The 20767-nt window shown below is 45.6% G+C and overlaps 1 protein-coding gene across 10 annotated transcripts in view; it reads right to left on the reverse strand.

The window, feature by feature from the left end:
* Positions 1-20767, reverse strand: part of SMARCA2 (SWI/SNF related BAF chromatin remodeling complex subunit ATPase 2) — a 179139-nt gene that overhangs the window by 141095 nt on the left and 17277 nt on the right. For all 10 annotated transcript variants that reach the window (XM_082694437.1, XM_082694426.1, XM_082694436.1 and 7 more), the window contains exons 3-5: positions 20001-20130; positions 13955-14326; positions 6766-7021 (exon numbers count right to left, since the gene is read on the reverse strand). In XM_082694437.1, the coding sequence (XP_082550563.1) occupies positions 6766-7021; positions 13955-14326; positions 20001-20130 (758 nt within the window). The remainder of the gene's footprint in view (positions 1-6765; positions 7022-13954; positions 14327-20000; positions 20131-20767) is intronic.

The raw sequence follows: 20767 nt of genomic DNA on the forward strand, positions 1-20767 counted from the left end.
GTTATGATCCCAGGGTCCTGGGATCGAGCCCCGCATCAGGCTCCCTGCTCAGCGGGGAGCCTGCTTCCCCCTCTCCTGCTCCCCGTTTGTGCTCTCTCTCGCTCGCTCTCTCTGCCAAATAAAGAAATAAATAAAACTTTAAAAAAAATAAAAAAATAAAAACTATGAACTTCTAGAGAAGGATTGCTGTAGAGTCTCATCTCAGACATCCTCAAAAATATGACTGCAGGCCCTTCTTCATAATAAAAGCAGAAGAGAAAAGACATCCCACTTTCTTCACTCAGTTGGGATACTTTTACCGTCACCCATATACACTGGCTTCAGGTTCGCCTGGATCCTGTCCTTACAAATAATTACATGCCGTTTAAATCTATTTTTAGAACTACCTCCCTCCAAACTTGGGGCAGGAGCGTCTTGGAATAGATTTCATGGAGAACAGTAAAAGGCAGTAAGTTAAACTAAGTTAACACTCACTACACTAAGGTGTAGCTAATGCACAAAGTTTAATTCTTCCTCCCTCCCTCTCTCCTTCTGTCTCGGTCACATGCACGCACACATGCACGCACACTCGCACCCCCTACAAGGTCAATGTTATAATGGTCCCATCTTCCCGATGAAAAAATTCAGGTTTGGAGATAGCAAGCAACAGGCAGACTTCACAGAGCTAGTGCAGGAGGGGCCCAGACAGAAGTCTTCATTTGCCTGACTCCCCACAGTGACACCCTAGATAACGAATATCCACTTCCTAACTGCAGCGCTGGGACCTTCAAGTATAAAAGCTGATAATTTAAGATTTTTGTAAAAATTCATATTATGTGGGGCGCCTGGCTGGCTCAGTTGGTGGAGGCTGCGATGCTTGGTCTCACGGTTGTAAGTTCAAGCCCCATGTTGGGTGTAGAGATTACTTAAAAAATAAAACCTTAAAAAAAAGTAAAAAAACTAAACATAAATCTGTATCATGGTTTTGTCAGCTTTTAAGATACTGTGTGTTAACATGGAAAAGTAAAATCTTGTCTGACCTAGATGTCACAAAATATCCTAATACTTCAATTAGCCCAAACATCAAAATGAGTAATTTAAAAAAACAAAAACTAAAAACTAATAGCTGTTTGCTCTGGTAGAAAAGGAAGTGGGATTTTTTTCAAAACTTCAAAAATGATAGTAAGAGAAACACATCATTTTTTTCACTGACTTGACTGCAAACAATATTATGACAGATTCCTATCTTATTTGGTACACACACATTATTAATTCTGATTTCCTGACTGATTCATCGTCGGAATGTGCTATTAGTAGTACTGTCATTGTTATCCTGCTGTTGTTTCAACTGGATGTGCCAACACAAGCGATCACACCTTTAAGTGGCGCTCTCTCTCCTCTTTGCAACAGACTAAACATCTGCGAGTGCAAACAACAACAGTAAACTTCCATCAGTTTTGAAATTTAAAAAATAAATAAATAAATAAATAAAATAAAAAATAATAAACTTCCACCATTTTCTTCTTTTCATCAAATTATTCAGACTTACCCAACATTCTTTCACTTCCTATTGATACTCATGGGATCATTATCATTTTTTTTTAAAGATTTTATTTATTCATTTGACAGACAGAGATCACAAGTAGGCAGAGAGGCCGACAGAGAGAGGAGGAAGCAGGCTCCCTGATGAGCAGAGAGCCTGTTGCGGGGCTCGATCCCAGGACCCTGGGATCATGACCAAAGCCAAAGGCTTAACCCACTGACCCACCCATGTGCCTCTAGCCTGTTTCATTTTTTTTTTTAATTTTTATTTTATTTTTCACTGTAGGAACGAAGGTCCATTTCATTTGTCCAATTCAATTTTTTAAATAGTGACATAGCCCCAAATCTCCAATTATAGCCAAAGATGATGCATCTTAACTACAAGTTTGATAGAAAATCCTACTACTTTTTAAAAATATATGTAATTTATTTTTTTTTAAGATTTTATTTATTTATTTATTTATTTGACAGACAGAGATCACAAGTAGGCAGAAAGGCAGGCAGAGAGAGAGGGGGAAGCAGGCTCCCTGCTGAGCAGAGAGCCCAATGTGGGGCTCGATCCCAGGACCCCGAGATCATGACCTGAGCCAAAGGCAGAGGCTTTAACCAACAGAATATGGCAGAAACGAAGACCATATTATAGGAAAATTAGTGATGAGAGCCAGTGATTTCATTAGGCTACTTCCCTGGTTCTAGATTGACTGTAGACCTTTTTCATCGGAATATCCCAGAACTCCAACCATCCTTGGTGTTCTGGTTTCCTCTCTTTGACAAAGTGGGTCAGGTGTGAAATTAGAGGCATATCTGCTTTTCCTTAATCTTCCAAAGGTCTGTGGAAAGAGGACTAAACAAATAATCTTAGGACAACGGGGCTGAGAGCACCGAGATGAAGTCACAGGGAGCAGGAGGGGCGGAGGACGGTGGGGAGTCGGACAAGGTGGGAGCCGGTGTGGGGGCGGGGGTCTTCTTCCTGAAGCGTCTGCTTCTCCGAAGGGCCTAGTGATTGGTCAGTGAATCTCAGCTTCCCCAGCACAAAAGAATCTTTCTTTTACGAAAGGGAGGCAAGAAGTGCCAAGTGTGAACATTTAAACTGCAGAATAGGGAAGGGAGATTCCAGAGTAAAATTACATGCATTTGGTTCAGCGCGGGGTGGGTGGGGGGCGAGGGTCCAGGAGGGGCTCCTTTAATGTAGGAAATTTTCTCTCCTTGCGGTGGTTGTTGTCATTGTTAATAGAAATCTTCATTTTAAATAACGCTCCTCTCCAGACAATTTCGTCTCCCCATCAATAGGATCCAGCAGGTAGTCCGATAAAGAGATTTGAGATTCTAAACTTCCAGAAACAACAACACAAGCAATACTGCTAACTGCGGGAGACTCATTTAGTGTCCTCACGAGCACAGAAAATTGAAGCAGAATTAGGTCACTCAGGTTTTTCATACAGATTGAACAGTAAATCAAGAGGGGTTACTGTTCCGGCAAGAAAAAGAGTTCCATTAGAGGTAACAGAATATTTGCTCAGGTCCGGAGGAGAAGTTTATGATTCCTGTAGGAGAGTTATTTGAACAGAAAATGACACTGGTACATTTTGTTCCTTCAAGAAGCTGAATGACACTTAAAAAAAAAAAAAAATAAGAGAGAGGGAGAGGGAGTCTGACTTTTTGTAACTCTGCTGATAAAACGGCCCTTGGTAATTTTCAGAAGGAATTTCAGGGCTGCACTGGGGGAACTGGGGAAGGACAGAAGGCAGGCTAAGCAGACGAGGCTTGCTTCCTGAAGCAAGGTGCGCCACTGTGTCCACACTAAATCCAGAGGTGATCCCGGAGAGGCCTGGCCTGATGTGACCGGGCTCTTCTCGGAGAACTCTTTGGAATGACAAGTGCACCTTCCATGCAAACATCTGTAGAATTCGTCTGCATCCTACTGTGACAACTCCGAGCCCTTTTGCCCAAATGTGTACCTTGGAGTGGAAGAACAGAAGTCAGATATACTGACAGGGCAAGGAAAGTGTGCCACAAAGGCCGGGGTGGGGGCGAGAAGCACTGGAAATATCTCTCCGACACTTACTACAGGAAAAGGCAGTCCGTTCCATCATTAAGAGAAAGATGGTCAAGAAGAAAAGGATCCAATTTAAATGAGAACAAAATGTTTTAATGGCAGAGCTTGTACGGATCTGAGGCAAAGTGTGCACAGGCAGAAACTTATTTATGCTCTTGCCGCGTGAAGAAGGTCAATTTGTCAAGATTCTGATTTTATGATGAACAAGAGAAACAGCCAAATGACTTAAAAGTTAGAAAGAAAGCTGAGATTCTGACAAGTTCCCTTCAATTTTCGCAGATGAGGTAAGTGATATTACAATGGTCAAAGACATGAACATCTGTTAGAGTTTCTGACAGATGATTTTTGCTCCAACCAAGTTCATAAAATTATGGAAGAGGGTTTTTTTTCCCCCTTAGACCTTGCTCAAATTACTCAATCAGAAGACAAAAAAAATCCCCCCCCCCCCCAGTTACTGGTGCTAAAGACGAGTGAGCCACTCTCTCATCAAGGGGCAAGGGTTCCTCTGCTGTCTCTCACAAGAGCCCACAGCACTTGATCAAACCCTTTCTAAAGGAAAAATGTAATTAATTTCTGCTGCTGAACAATTCATCTCCATACAGAGAAGTCAGCTCTCGCCCCTCTGACCAAGGAAGATAAAAGATACACTGCAAGGCTGCCCATGGAAACCTATACCTCTTCTCAAGATGGCCGCAGGAAAGTTCAAGTCCAAAGACCCCACCAGGTTTGCGGACCCAGGGTTGCCAGAGCGATGGTTTCAGAAGCCACGTGGCTTTACAGAAGAGGAGATGTGTATCAAGCAATGATAATAATATGACAATAGGCATTACCCCATATTGTGCAGGGCTTATCATTTAAAAGATACTGACACCTGTATTTTTTTTTTTTTCTTATTGGCATGGGACCAGAGGACCAAAACATTTCCACCCTGGAACAGGCTATACCGTACCACTCGGTCCTGTATACTCTGGGATGTCTTCTGTTAAGATCACTTCTAAAAAAGGGGCTAAAATGGGCTCATGACTAGAAAGGCCTGCAAATTAAAGTTCTGGTAAAAACGATAAAGAAAATTTAGGACTCAGTAAAACACATACACACCCATGACACAGGCTGCGTAAGGAAAAAAAAAAAGTCCAGATGTGTTTCTAGGTATAGAGAGTGTCTGTTCTGAATGTCGTTCGCATGACAGACAACAGTCCTGGTAGCTTCGCACATTCAAGAAAGGGAAAAAAAAATGCTAGCTCTTAGGAAGTCAGGATTTTAGAGTAACTAAACAATACCTCCTTGATTCCATTTACTGTCTTTTTAAAAAATACCTATGGGGCTCCATGGGAGGCTCAGTCGGTTAGGCAGCCTCGAGTACCGCATCCCACGGGGCTCTGCTTCCCCCTCGCTCAACCTCTTCCCAGCTTGCCAATATATGCGCTGTCTTAAATAAATAAATCTTTTAAAAGAAATACTTTTGACTTTTTTTTTTAACTTGATAACAGCATACAGCACCATGTATAAAAAAGTTCTCCGACCCCAAATAAGAATAGAGGGCTAACATTTGACTTCGTACCACACAGTGATCTGCATAGCAACATTGCAATCCCAACGGACTGATGGGTATCTAACTCTCTAGGGGTACCTAAAACTCGGGAAACGGCAATATGAAAGCTCTTCACTGAGGATTAGTACTAGGAATGAGAGCAGAGCTCTACTCTTCATCCAAAAAGCTAAGCACATTTAATGGCAAGTACTGTGATTTCTTCCTCAGAGTCACACTCAAAGCTGGCAAGTTAGTATTTTAATCTAATAACAAGTCATGCGTTTTTCAATAAAGACCCAGATAATGTCTTTCAAGGGAGCCTGGATGTTATTTACTAACATTCCCTAGGACTTCTAAACTTCAGTTTTCTTTTGACTGAAATAATAATCAGGAAAAGGTAATGGCTGATATGTACTCAAAATCTTCGTATTGTTTAGTCTCCCCCACTACAAGAGGTACTGCAACACTCTCTTTTAACACCGAAGGAAACTGAGTCACAGAGAAGAGATGTCACTTGGGATGCCTGGGTGGCTCAGTTGGTTAAGGGTCTGACTCTTGATTTCAGCTCAGGTTATGATCTCAGGGTGATGGGACTGAGCCCATGTCAGGCTTCACACTCAGTGGGAGTCTGCTTGGGATTCTTTCTCCCTCTCCCTCTCCCCCTCCACCCCCCTCACATATGCTCTCTCTCTCTCCCCCTCAAGTAAATAAATAAAATCTTAAAAAGAAAAAAAAAAGGAGAGAGAGAGAGATGTAACTTGACCAAGGTAACACAGCTGGTAAGTGACAAGAGGCCGCATGACTGGCCAACTCCAGAGACCATGATCTTAGCCTTGTTTTATCTTGAATCCTTACTCATGGACTCTCTTTTTGGTTAACATTAACCATTTATTTATATGAAGGGCCTGCTAGCTCCAGCTTGTCCACAGTCTGTTTTTATAAATCAAGTTTTATTGGAACACGGCCAGTACATCATTGTCTGTGAACGCTCTCACGATAAGGGCAGAGCTGAGGGACCTTCGCTATGGGCCTGCAAAGGGTAAAATGTTTACCATGAGGCCTTTTACAGAAAAAGTTTGCCAACCACGGATGAGGACAAATGTGCCAAGTCAGGTGAGAATCAAGTTTCTGGAATAAGAGTTTAAATATGGACTCTGCGTGAAGGCAGCTTCCTCCTAAGGCCGGAGCAAGCAGGAGAGCCACAAATGCACACATTACAATGAAGAACCCACTCAGTAGCTCTAGTAGCATGCGATGGGTCATGATCCTGAAGGTCCGGCGGGCATGGCGCACGCAAGGCGCAGCCAGCTCAGAGTCATTTGCAGGATGAAATGACAAACCACAACAAGGCCCCGCTTGGGCTACAAGTGAGAAGACGCCCTTCTTGGATCTACAAGCTCTCGGGGCTGGGCTCCTGTCTTCACCTCACTGGCGCCCAGCACGGTGCCTGGCATGTCACAGGGGGTGATGACCATTTTCTAACTCCGTGGTGGAAAATCACAGTCCTGTCCACTCCCATCCCCCCAGTGGCACACAAACTTGGGGTCCGGCCCGGGGCCTCGTCCCACAGGGCAGGGCGACCCCCCACCTCCCCCGGGCTCCGCGGTGCTCAGGAGGACACCGCGGCCAGCCCCCGCCCGGGGATGGGTGCGGGTACCTGTACTCGCGCTCCTGCAGGATCTCCACCGGGTCCAGGCCTTGCGGTTTCTGGATGGGGCTGATGCGGCTCTGCTTCTGCTGCAGCTGCAGGACGGGCGAGGGCTGCCCCGGGGCCGGCTGCGGCACGGAGGGCCCGGGCACGGCGGCCGCGGGCGTCTGCGCGGCGGCGGGGGGCGCGGGCGAGGGCCGGCCGCTGGGCGCGGGCACCGGCAGCTTCTGCGGGGTGCTCGGGCCGCTCAGCTCCGGCCCCGGGCCTGCGGGACAAGAGCGACATGGGCAGCTTGGGCGGGCCGGCGCCCTGCGGCCACCCCCGGCCTGCCCGCCGGCCACCCCCCGCCTCGGGGGACAATGGAACATCTCCAGACAAGGGAGGAGGAGGGGAGGAAAGGAGATGGGGAAGGGGGAGGTGGGGGGGGGGAGTCAGTGAGAAGAGCCTGGCATCTGTTCTCAGAGCGCGGGGCCTTCACTGATGAACACCGGTGACATGGCCCAAAGACGACGCAATTCGTACATACATTCAAGAAACGGATGGTCAGCGCTTAATGGAGCTCTGGAGTAGGCTGTGGGGGTGTTTTGGTTTTGTTTTTGTCTTTTTAAGGATTGCAGGTGCATTCAAGAGCTCAGCCAGATGCAGTCTGGGTGCGGTCCTAACATCCCATTCTGCAGGCTGCACCTTGTGGGGCTTGAGACAGACCCTTCGCCGAAGCTGGGGTTTCCAAACACAGCCGGCAGCCCGGCCAGCCCTCCCTGCGAACCAAAAGGCGCACACGTTTTCCCTTAATGACCTAAAAGGCACATTGCAGGCTTCATCAGTGCATCTCAGGAATTGAAGGTGCGTTTGTGTGTATGTGTGTGTGTGTTAACCACATATAAGAAAGTGTTTCTGAAAACATTCAGTGTGTGTGTGTGGGGGGGCGGGGAGCAAATCCACTCATTCCACCCATAAAAACTAGCAAATATTAAGATTCAGGAGAGCATTTTTTTTTCTCATGCTAACAGAATAAAGGGATACGCAATCATCAAGCTTATCAAAATGCACTTGATAAGTTAATTTAATTTCCACATTAAACTTCAGGAGTTCAAATTGATTGCTAGGTATGGACCGAAAATAAGAAGTGTTCTCTCTCTCTTTATAGTTAAAATTTTACTTACTTCAAAATTATAAATAAGATTAGTGATGCTACCAGATGAATTAGGAAATGAAAAAAAAAATCTCAGTAAGTTGTTAAAACCTCTGAGAGGCATTCTCCCAAGCATTTTCTATATCTTCTCTAAGAAAAGTTAAAACTATTATACGGTAATAAAATAATAGTCTGTATACTTCAGAGCGCCTTAATAATTAACCATACAAAGACATACATTATGAAAAATTAGACACATTTATTCAATTTCCAGCCAACACCACTCAGAAATGGGCTTAAATGACAATGCAAGGAGAGTATAAGCAAACATTTTGACAGGAGGAATGTGAGGAATTAGAACAAACTGCTTAGGAAACTGTACACGTGTGTGTGAGGGGGGGAGGGACTAATGTGCTTTTTTTCACCTTCCTTGTGAAATTAGGTAAACTTTCCAAAACACATGCAGCTACATAGTCCTGAGGTAGCCCTGGGTCCAGTGGGGAATGAAAAACTCTTCAGGGAAAAAAAAAATACATTTTTAAAAATTTTCTATTTTAAGCATCGTAGATGTACTGTCGTAATAAAGAGATTCTTTTCAGCTAAATACTTTCTTGATTTTTTTTTTCTGAATGGGAAGTCTTTTACATAATGCATCGCGTTTCATAATATTTTATATTTAGAAGTTTCTTTCATCCGTATATAAGAAACCGATTTCTACACATTAAATCTCAGGGTTGTTAAGCATTGGAATGAGTTATGGAGGGATGTTTTAGAATATGTTTTCCCTAGAGGTCTTTAAAACAGGGTAGATTTTTCATCTGGTTTACTTTAGGTGTGATCCAGCCAAAAAGAGGAGACAGAGATTTCTAACAGGTTGATTCTCTGTGATTCTATAAATCTCCTTAATAAACTTAAGAAACTGGTAGAATTAAATATATTTCAAAACTTGGTATAAGCATACTAAAACCCACTCATTGAGCCCCCTAAAAACACCACCATCTTTAATAAAGAAAATACGGGTCTTGCTGATATGATATCACAATAATTACTGGGTGTTCAGTTCTACGAGTATTTTCCTTCTTTCAAAGTTTAAATAATTCATCAACAAAAGCCAGAACAGGGCACTAGTGTTACACATTCCACCTGGTTCCAGAACTTTCTTCGTTAGCTTTCTTGCCTGTAATTACCTACGCAGAAGCCTCTAATGACTCCTTGAGGTATATTCAAGTCTATATTTTTAAAGCCACATTTCATCAAAGGATGGTATCCAAACCATGTCTGATACTCCTAGTTCCAGTCCTAGTCATTTTTAGCCTATGACTCAAGACAAGATCTAATACACCCAATAATTTGACTTTCTGAATTCATTAAAGACAAAGACATTCTTAGCCAGCTGACCGACCCTTAAAATGGAGAAGCAGAGAGACAGAGACCCAAACATGAACTTCCATATTCAAGTCTCCCAATTCAAAAAGTCCCACAACTTGCTGTAAACGAGCCTGAGCTAGTCCCTTAACCCCATGAGGCTCAGTCTCCCCATCCGTAGAATGGGGTAGTAACCTCACCCCCTAGGATGGGAGCGAGGACTCAGTGAGACCGGGTAGCCACACGCTCCAAGCCTCCACTCTGGTCATTTTTAATACTAGCAAGGCCAAGAAGATTAAGTCTCATTCAGTTACTTAGCTTTATAGAGAAACCCCATGGCGAAGGCAAGGCTTTTAGGGAAGCTTGGTACTGTGCTGGCTGGCAGTGTTGAGAGTACACTCTCCTACAGCAAACTTCAGGATGTTTCTGTGGCTCAAGACGACTTGGCACAAACACTCAGATAAGTCGGCTTGCCACCTGCTTCCTGCCGAGCTCCTATCAAGAGCCACTTACAAGCAAATTCCTTTCCCGACTAAACACCGCGAGTTCATTTACTGCGTGGGGCTATTTTTTCCTCCCTCCCAACAGATTACATAAAAACTCCTACTTACAGAGCCCAGGGAAGCGAGGGCAGCTTGCCGCAGATGGACATGCCCAGAATGTAACTGCCTGTTTTTTGCATTTCTTGCTTGTCCCTCAGGCCGCGTAGAGCCGAGGTACCTGGCGAGGTCGGCTCTCTATCCACAGAAGCCATCGCTGCTACCGACACCCGCGGTCTGCTAAATGATCAGACCGCTTCCCGGCATCTTCACACGTAAGACAAATTACATTCCTTAGCTTATCTCCTATCCACCCCACTCCCAACATAAACAATTCAGGCTCAATTGTCAGAGCTTCCAAATGTGGCTGTTTCCCCCTCAGTCCTCACCTCGGAAATCAAGGCAGAGGTATGTCCAGACACCCCTGAGAGAGACCCCGTGCAGCTAAGGTGGGCGGGGGGCATCTTTCTCGGATGCACCCCTCTGCCTGATTTTAAGAAACAGGAAAACAAACTTATTAAAACACCGGAGTCTCAACATGTACAGAATTTCTGTGCGTTCAGGGCTCACACTGTCTTCCTAGCACACTAGGATCCTCATTCAATATTCTGTGCCTTAAATAAGGATTTAAGTGGTTTCCATGGGTTGAAAAAAATAAATGTAATGAAGTGTATTTAAATTGAACGTACCTAGATATTTTAGGTACCCAAAAAGAGTGGGGGTGGGAGGGGCAGGGAGCAGGAGAGGCAAGTGCTGAGAAAAATTAGCAACGAAACGTTTACTTTCTACCATAAGATCTTCCCCACCCCACACCAACCCCCCCCAAGAAACAAACAACAAAAAAACCAAAAACCCCCCAAAAGCCCCTGAAAAACCCAAAGTTATACAGTTCTTATTTTTAATTTTGCTTTAGTCTCCATAGAAGAAATAAATGAATCAAAGTGGAAAAAAAAAAAAAAGATGATGGCTTAGATGTGCACAGAGCCCACAGCAGGTAAGGATTTAGAATTGTTTAAATTTAAGAAGAATTATTTGTTCAGTGTGCAACTCCTGCAGTCAACCCATATTTCTCCAGTCGTGGCCTCTGAGGATGTGGGTCACTTAGGGTGAGCAGGTTTGAGGCAGACCACCCCAGCCAAAGAGATTCTCCCAAACATGAGTAACACTACAAAGCCGGACAAAAGAAACATGGAATATACTGCCAGATAAATGGACATCCTTAAACTTATTTTTTTCTCTGATATATTAGTAGAGGTATTTATAAACACAAATACTTTTTTTTTAAATTAAGGAGGGATGAAGATAAGTAATAACAAATTTAAAAAATATTAACTCTAAAAATAAAATATGCTTTGCCTTATTTTGACTTGCCCTAAGTGCCAACCCCTCAAAAAAGTCTGTCAAGTAATGACGTCATCCGACTCTGAAAGCTGAGATTTGGGGACAAGCTGTGCAGCACTTTGGGGTGTAGCTGCCTTCCCAGTGGCAGGAATGGGTCTGCTCTGTTGGCGGGACGGAGCTCCTTCCAGCTTTGTCCACAGCCTCCTTGCCCACTCTGGCATCAAACACGATCTGCCCAAATACCTTCCTTTCTAATGAAGCCTGACCGCCGGAAATACAAGAGACAGAGCACTGAGTAACACAACGGCTTCCTCCTGACCCTGGTGAGCAAAGACGAAGCATCAGAGATGGGTAACACCTGGTCCAGAAAACACACTCGGGATTGTGCTCACTGGGACGTGAAGTGGCCGTTAGGTACAGCGTCCAGACAACGAAACCTTGATCACCTAAGTTTTACTACTTTAATCGGTCTCCTTCTTCGAACTTTGGGTGAAAAGGTTTCTGAAATGAATCCTCCAGCTTCCTGCCTTCTTAAAGGGTACTCGGGCCTCTTTTCCTGCTATGCACGGGTCATTTGAAAAAGCACTCATGTCTGGGGCGCCTGAGTGGCTCAGTCGGTTAAGCCTCTGCGTTGGGCTCAGGTGATGATCTCAGGGTCGCGGGATTGAGTCTCCTATCGGGCTCCCTGCTCAGCGGGGGGTCTGTTTCTCCCTCTGCTCTTCACCCTGCTTGCACTCTCTCTCTCTCTCTCGAATAAAATCTTAAAAAAATAAAAAAAATAAAAAAGTAGTGATGCTCATGGAGGTCTGTGATGATAGCCCAGGCCATGCTTCGATGCGCCATGAAGGACGCCTATAGGACACGGTCCCACACCACTAGCGCCTGCGAGGTCCTGGCTTTGCTTCTCCCTCCTCCAACTACCAACTCTCTGGTGGTTCTAGAGGAAACTACTGCAATGTGGCATGTCAAGAGTCCTAAATTCGCTGCCCTTGTCTGGAGAACCAGTAGACAGCCTCTAGGTAAGGAGCGGAGATCCTTTTTCTTTTGGGACACCCTTGAGGAAAACGGCTGCTGTCTTTGGCTCCTGGTTTAAGACACATTCTTTCCCGGCCATGCATGAGCACCTCTGTGATGAAGAAGTCAGGGCAGGGGTAAGGACACAGGCTCTGGGGCAGACCTCTAGCATGGGCATCCCGACTCTCCATGTTCTAGGTGGGTGCCATGTGCAGAACATTCGAGCTGCGCACAACACACAAGGCAGTCCCATGGGTGCTTAGGAAGCACAGGCTACACACCCAGAGACATGCGTGTACTTTTTCCTTCCCTCTGGCTGCCTTCCCAAGAGCTGGAGTTAGGCTGTTCTGAACCCTCTAAACACAACAGGTGTCCGCAGTCCCATTTTCGGCCTGGCCTTCCTCAGTCCCACAGGGTCCTCCACCTACCAGAGCACCACGGTCCCTACACAGAGGTCTGGAGCGGACGCGATCCTTTCCTGCTCCTTAAAACTCCTTAAAACCCATTCCTAAGGCTACATCCACAATTAACAAGGTGAGTTAATCCTTCCAGTAGGCCAACTCTTGGAGCCTCCCCCACCAGAAAAGAAACATTTGCAAACCCAGAAGGCAGACGATAACCGAAAGATAATACTACTACTAATCTGAACTCCTCTCCACTGCCTAAGTCCTCAAGCTTAGACAAAGTACCAATGTCCCAAATGAATCGTTGGCAGTGATCCGCACGTCCCGGCTTGCCCCAGGGAGAGGGAAGCAGTCACAGGACAGGGTGTCAACGTTGAGGAAGACCCTGGGATTCCAAACTCTACTTAGGACAGAACCATCAACTCTTCGTTTATCTGGTGGTTAACAGAAACCTTGCCAGAGAAAACAACGTTCACGGAAGCTCATCGCACAGCTCCCCGCACCTCTGAGTTCTAGTGGCGGGGGCCAGCCAGACCGTCAGAAGGCCATGCACAGGACCGGCTCATCTCCACCCCTAACGTCCTATCACAGCCTGGGGTCTGATGCCAGGGTCTATAGAAGAAAGAGGCCGCATGGATTCTGTTACTCTGTTTATTAGGAACAAATCTTATCGATGCCTCTATGATGCAGTGTCTCTTACAACAATAATAACAACACCAATAATTTAAAAAAGAAAAATCCCACCTGGAAAATCTACCTTATAGTCTCAGGCTAGAAAAGGCTCTGCGTTCCTCTGAGCAACGGGTAAGCCGCCTGCTCCCGCGTGGTGAGGCTTTGGTAGCAGACCCCGGGTCTCCTCTCTTGGCTGCCAGGAAGCTGCAGTCCTCTCTCGAGCTCCGGGGCAGCAACCGTGAGCTCTGGGGGGCCCTCCATGCCCCCGACCTCCCTGACCCCGACTGCTATTTCCCTCTGTTTCTGATTTCCTCCTACTTGATAATGACTTTACCGCAGGTTTGCTCTGCGGAGGTCTCCCTAAATGCTCTTCTCCACGCCAAGGGGCAGAGAGGAATAAATCAACACCCACAGCATGGCTCAAGGAGAGCTGAGTCTAGGGGCGCCTTCTGGCCACGAGAACGCTCTAGGGGCCTGGTTCTTAACCTGGGCCCGGTGGCCGAGCTCCCGACCGGACCAACCTTGAGCCTCTTGAAAGAGAATGCAGAATCCCCGGGGGACACGGCTTCCTTCCCGGGAGCCCTGCAGGGCAGGAGCCCAGGGACCCAGCTACAGAAGCCACACAAGGGTACAACAAAAGGCAGCCCAGCGCCTCTGCGAGCTGGACCTTAGCAGTCCTCCTTAGCCGAGCTGGACCGTCGCGTTACTCGTGTGGTTGCACATTAACCTACCAGATGGTCTGCTGTAGTTAACAAGGGCCTGCTGCTGCGGCTGCGGCGCCTGCGGCTGGGGCTGCGGGGGCTGCTGCTGCTGCATGCCGGGCAACGTCCTCTTCCCCTGGACTGCAAGCTGCAGTGTTTCGGGGAGGGGCTGGCCCCGGGCCAGCATTTTGTAAGCTAAAATCTGCGCTCGCAGCTGATGCAGCTGGACGGGGCTGAAAGGCGAGGGACCTCTGTTGGGCTGGCTCATCGCCTGCGGATCGCCCGAGATGAGGGGCCCGGGCTGGCTCGGCGGCATCTGGGGAGGGGTCGGGCCGCCTCCCGACATCGGGCTGGAGACGTGCTCTGGGGCTCCCAGCGGAGACGGGTGTGGCGACATGTAACCTAGAATAAAACAAGAAAGGAGATCACATGCTGCCCCCAGTGACCCTGGAAGCCCGGCATTCGTGGTCATTTGGATGGTTTTCTGCAATGGCACCGCCTGCTAGAAATTTAAATATGCATCACTTAATAATTACAGAACTACGGGTGATTATCAAATTGCTCTGTACCAAATACATGCGGTGAAGATTTTCCAGTCATCACATTAAAAAGTGAAAGACACAGAGCCAAGTTTGGTAATAATGCTTTGCTGAAATCAACATACCCCAAATATCATCATTTCAAAATAAAAAATGATCAAAGACGTAGTTTACATTCTTTTCTTTTTTTTTTTTTTTTTCACGCTAAGTGACAGCACATCTCAATTAGGACAAGCCACATTTTAAGCAAAATGATCAATAGCCACATGTGTCCTAGAAGGGACGCTGCTAGTGGCTATTGCACACATAAAGCCAAGACAGCAGGGGACAGTGTTATACGTTAAAAGTAGTTCCAACCTCCAGAACAGAACCTGGTGAGTGTGTACTATCTCGCAACAGGGAATGAAGAGTCTCTTATGGGACAGCAAATTATTACTTGGTTTATCATCGTGCGCAATTATTGAGGGCCTCCACTGCCACAGAGACTACACAAGGCACTTAGTTTTCTCCCTTGAAACAGAGCCTGATGGAAGGATTGAGTGCAGGGGATTTACCTGGAAGGTGCAAGCACACTGACTTGGGGGTGGGTGGGTAGAGATAGGTGAAGTAAGTAGGAGACAGCAGCTGCTCTGGTGGGTGCTAATTTTAGGCACAACCTCTAGGGTATGAGGTCAATGACTCACCTCTAAATTATCCTAGGGAAGAAGTTGGGGTATTTATACTCTCAGGATCATCAATCACTGCTTAGGTCACTGGTTTTACTCTGGGGATTATTAGTCCCCAGGGACTTTTCCAGGTGTGGGTAAGAGGGGCTGAAGTCCATTGGAGGCTCCACTGGAGGCAAGATGGCAGGCTGGCCAGTGGACTTCAGATGGGTGGGAGCACAGACAGGGAGGGTAAGGACAATTAAAGGGATATGAGCGGCGTACACATTATTTCTTTAATCCTCACAACAGCCCCCAAAGCTAAGTGTTGTCACCTCCATTTTTTTTTTTTTAATAAGGAAACTGAGACTTAGAGTGTCACATAATTAGGTCTTGGCAGCTTTAAGATACAAACCGAAGTGTGTCTGATTCCAATGTGTATATATTCTTTCCAGGCTCTAATATTAATTTGGTTTTATACAAGCAAGTTAGAGACTTGAACGTCTCAGAAATCTTCTAGGAACCATTTACAATATCACATAAACACGAGAGTAATCTGTTTGGGCTTTAAGAGATCTATGTGGGAAATTTAAGAGTGCATTTCTCGGAGAAGAAAAGTTAAAAAAAAAAAAGCCTGAAGTATTTCAAGGAACTTATTTCACAAGATGAACTATAGATCCTGGCCAACGAATTCCTAGAAAAACCTATGACTGAGCGTTGCTGGCACGAGAGCCAAGGTGAGGAGGGAACGAAGTAGCCTCCTGCAATCCTAAAGGTTGCCGTGAATTCAAACTGAGTGCTAATTAATCAAGTCACTGGTGTCCTAAGACACAATATAAAATATCAGATTCAAGGTCTTTGCCCTTTAATAAATGTACTCGAAGTCACAATCATCATAAAGGTCATCACACAGGTGTTTATTAGACATCTGCTGTGTATTGGAACCTATGTCGGGCTTGAACAGAAAGCTCTGGGCATCCACATGAGATCACGGAGGCCCAAGGACATCAGACCGACGCTAAGTGGGGACTCAGCATCACCACTGGAAAGACTAGAGAAGAGAAAGGCCATAATTTTATCTCGAATCCCAGTTTGGAAAGGGCAACAAATGTATTCAGATGCTCTAAGATGAGGGTAGGCTCTGTCCGACAAGCTGGTGAGCTGAGGAGATCCATTCAAAGCGACGCCGCCCTGAGGAGAACTACAAGTTCTACTAAGTCTCATTCCCCAAGTCCCTACCTCATAATGGAGTGCAAAACCACTCAGCCACTAGGGCTCTAGTCGCCATCTGAGGCAGCCAAGAAAATGCCCCAGAGCAGCCTGCATGACCAGCAGAAATTTAAAGCCCGGTACGTTGTCACTTATGACAGAAAACATTTGAGTGGATCCCCAACACGCACAGAACTTTGTCATTAACATTCTTCCTCCTCCATGAGGCTTACGTTCGCCCCTTAATTGTAATGGTGGTGCCTGCTGGCATATAGTTTGTTCATTGTTGAAAGCACCTTCCTGACACCTTTTTGACCAACTCTCTGTCTACCACAGGGGGAGAAACCTGCTACCAAAAATCTTCCTACTGGGATTTGCATAGTTGAATGGATACCATCAGGCATTGAAATGGGTCCTATGTCTCCTGCCTTCCAGTCTCTCCTATTTCCAAGGTCATTATCTGTGGCTTCCCCAAGATGCGTCACAGGATGGCCAAAACAATGGACCAAACCATCAGACAATGCAGTCGAAACTCAACTGTTGACTAATCTGCTCTGTCAAAGTACGAAGTATGGGAAAATGACTCTAGTTGTATCCGGCACAACGATTAGGTTTACCTCACATTCACTAAGAAAAACACTGAGAGTGGAATAAAAATCATTTTCTGGAATTAATCCATGCAACAAAATTTTACCTCAAATGTGACAAGAAACTGGGGATGGGAAAAATTTTTTTTTCCTAAGAAATACAGGGGATGTTAACAGAATCATTCTATCTCAGTATGACATTAAAAATGTGACAGTGTTTAAGCTGAAGAGATTTTTCCCCCCCTACATGACTAGCATTCCATAAAACTTCAGGTAAAACCAGAATCTAAATGATGAGACAACATAATGTATCTTAGTAATTATCTTTAGTTAAGGAAACGGGGCAAAGCAATTGCCTGAGAGAGAATAGACATTTGTCTGTGGGATGCCGGTGTCGATACTGAATCTGCTCTTTTTGAACTCTGGTTTGATTTGCTCATTAAAAAGTGGTCCCAAAAAATGTGGCTGTTTTCCATTCTAAGTCTGTGAGGGCCATTATCTCCCTGGTTTCACCTTGCCTCAAGAGAAGCGGTCATGTCTTTCCTTTTAATAATCTTGAACTTATAAGTGCCAATTTTATATGAATTTTCTCTTCTCACACACACACACACACACACACACCGGCACACACACATTGAATATTATATTCTTGCCTTTGAAGGCTTTTCCTGTCCAATGGACTAAAAATAAACAATGTTATCACTGGGACCATAAGGTACACGATTCAGTATTTATTGAAGGAAATGGTTTTGTTTCTCAACCAATACCGTAAAATAACCTAATACGTTGCTAGGTAGTTAAAGCTAGCAGCTTTCCGATCAATACCACACCTCTCCATACGTGTGTTTATAAAGGGTTTTGTGTGTGTGTGTGTCTGTGTGTATGTGTGTGTGTTTACAATGAGGTCTTTAAAGATACATGCTATTACAGGGTCTATTTTCTTTTTAGATCATTACATAGAATAAGACTCTATTATACCAATACTACTTTATGCAAAAATATGCTTTTAAATAACTCATTCCCCAGCCTACAATGCACTTTACTGGTTGGCAGAAATATATTACATGCTAATTCGGATTCCATTTAGCGCAGACCCCTACATTTCCAGGTAATTACGACTTGCCGAAATTATATAAAAATTAGTATCTATTTAAAATGGTTGGCTGGTGAATGCATCAGCTCACTTCTCTACCTAACTGAGCAAAATGAACAAGGTATCTATCCAGTGAAGTGCCAGATGATGTACCAAGTGTTGCAGATCCCAAGAAGAATAAAAGGAACCAAGCAGTGAGAGAAATTTTAAGATACATGAAAGTGCTCACTGAAAATTCGTGCATTTAAAGTGTTTTGTGTTGGAGGTTTCCCTCAGGCCCTACTCCTAGAGGCACCACAAAGCCAGGAGCAGACAGAGGAGGCAGTTGGCTTTGACAGCCGTGGAACGTCATTCATCTACACCTCTCCGGGAGTACAAAACAGATCTTCATTAGCTCTGGGAACACAACTGGCTCCTTAGAATTTAATTGCTAATCCTGCGAGTGTTGTCTAAACCCATTCTTAGCCCTGAACGGGTCAAGTATTTTCTTCCTATACTGCAAAAAATCCCAAGGAATCAGGCTGGCTGGCGGCCGTGATCAAAATGTGAGGCATCATCTGTGATACTCATAGCTGTGGCCATCAAAATTTCAGTCAGAGGCTGGGATAGCCAAAGCCTGCTTGACTCTGAATGAAGACACACTCCTATGCCTCCATGATTTGCGCGTGCATGTGCTCGTGCACACACACACGCACGCGCGCACGTATTTAATTCTGAATACCTTTCTCAAAATCCTCAGTCAAAAAAATCTCCCCTCGGGTGGAGGGATGGTCAATCATGAACAGAGAAAAAACCCCACATACATTGAACGACAAAGGACTACCTATGACAACACATAAACCACAAACTTTGAACGCGAAGATCAACATGCTAGGGTTAACTTGTCCTTGGTTAAGGCATGCCCTTGAGTGCTGAAATGACCGTCCAGTGATTCCGCAAACAGGTCACACTGTACTCAAAGTCACTGTACCTTCAACAGTGAGGAAGGAGGGCGCTGAGGAGAAGAGAAATATGTCATATATGGATTGGCTGTTACTGTGGGTTGAATTATGTCCTCTACAGGGATAGGCCAAGGCCCTAACCTCTAGGATCTGTGCAGGTGGCCTGATTTGGATACAGGATCCTTACAGATGTCATCAAGTTAAGATGAGACCATACTGGATTGGGGGGGACCCTAAACCGAAGACTGGTGTCCTTATGAGAAGAGGGGAATCTGGCCGCGGGCACAGACACTCCAAAGGTCACATGGAGACCAAGACGGATTGGAATGAGAGATCTACAAGCCAAGGGCTGCCAAGGGTTGCTCTCAACCACCAGAAGCTAGGAAGAGGCAAAACCAAAGGTTTTTCCTGAAAGCCTTCAGAGAGAGCAGGGTCCGCGGATACCTTGATTTCAGGCTTCCAGCCTCCAGTAGTGGGAGAGAATCAATTTCTGTTGTTTCATTGCCCCCCGCCCCCCGTTTGTGGGAATCAGTTACAGCGGTCCTAGGAGACAAACACAGCCACCCACCAGCAATGACAGGTAATTCCACAGCCAGAAAAAGCCACCTGACAATGTCTGAGCGTGCAATTCAAGGGACACAGGTGGCTCGTCTTACCTTCACATCTCTGCTATCATCTAGAGGCAGACCTGGTTTCTCCTTCTGGCGCTGTCGCTTCCTCACTTAAGAAAACACAGCAAATTCTCGGAGATTCATCTTTCCCATCTAGAAAACGGGGCCGACCCCATGTACCTTTAAAGATCATAATAAAGAATCCACATCGGGTGCACAAAGCCACTCTGCAGATTGCTTGGACACGGTGGGGGCCAGTAGAATTTACAAGGATCTTGGAAATAACACCGCCCATACGAAAATCATAGTCCTGTTGGCATGGCTGAGGGGAGAAGCGGCCTGCAGGGTTCAGCCTTCCTTAGACACCTTCCTTGGAAGTCACAAGTAAAGTAACCGGTAAGACAGAAGACAGACAGTATGGAGCCAACAGCAGGTGTGCAGCGGACACAAACCTTGGCTGTGTTGATCCATCGGACTCTGGGGAGGACCCATTCCCGGGTGAGGCGGCCGCATACCGGAACCCTTCAGGGAGCTACAGTGGATGTCTTCTACAATCCCCTTGTCGTGCGGGCCATCGATGGGCTGGAACGTTCAAAGGACATCGGTTAGATGCCTCCGGAAGGTACAAGATTTCCGTCTGGGCCTTTAAGATCCCTCACTTTTTTTTTTTTTTTTAAAGATTTTATTTATTTATTTGACAGAGAGAAATCACAAGTAGATGGAGAGGCAGGCAGAGAGAGAGAGAGAGGAGGAAGCAGGCTCCCCACTGAGCAGAGAGCCCGATGCGGGACTCGATCCCAGGACCCTGAGATCATGACCTGAGCTGAAGGCAGCGGCTTAACCCACTGAGCCACCCAGGCGCCCCAAGATCCCTCGCTTTTAAAGTCTTCAAAACCGTGGCATAACCATCCACTGCTCATACGACAGACATATACTTTTATACCTGTACTACCTGTACTTTCATATATTACCCACACTTTGCAGGTGGGGATGAAAAAAAAAAAAAATAAGACCAAGAAGGTCAGCAAAACTATTCATAAGTCCGGAGTTAAGGCTTTAAACAGTTGGATTTTTTTTTTTTTAGATTTTATTTATTTATTTGACAGAGAGAGAGGGAGAGATCACTAGTAGGCAGAGAGGCAGGAAGAGGAGGAGGGGGAAGCAGGCTCCCTGCTGAGCAGAGAGCCCGAGGCGGGACTTGATCCCAGGATCCTTGAGA

The sequence above is a fragment of the Mustela nivalis genome, assembly GCF_964662115.1.
Source record: "Mustela nivalis genome assembly, chromosome: 13".
NCBI lineage: Eukaryota > Metazoa > Chordata > Mammalia > Carnivora > Mustelidae > Mustela > Mustela nivalis.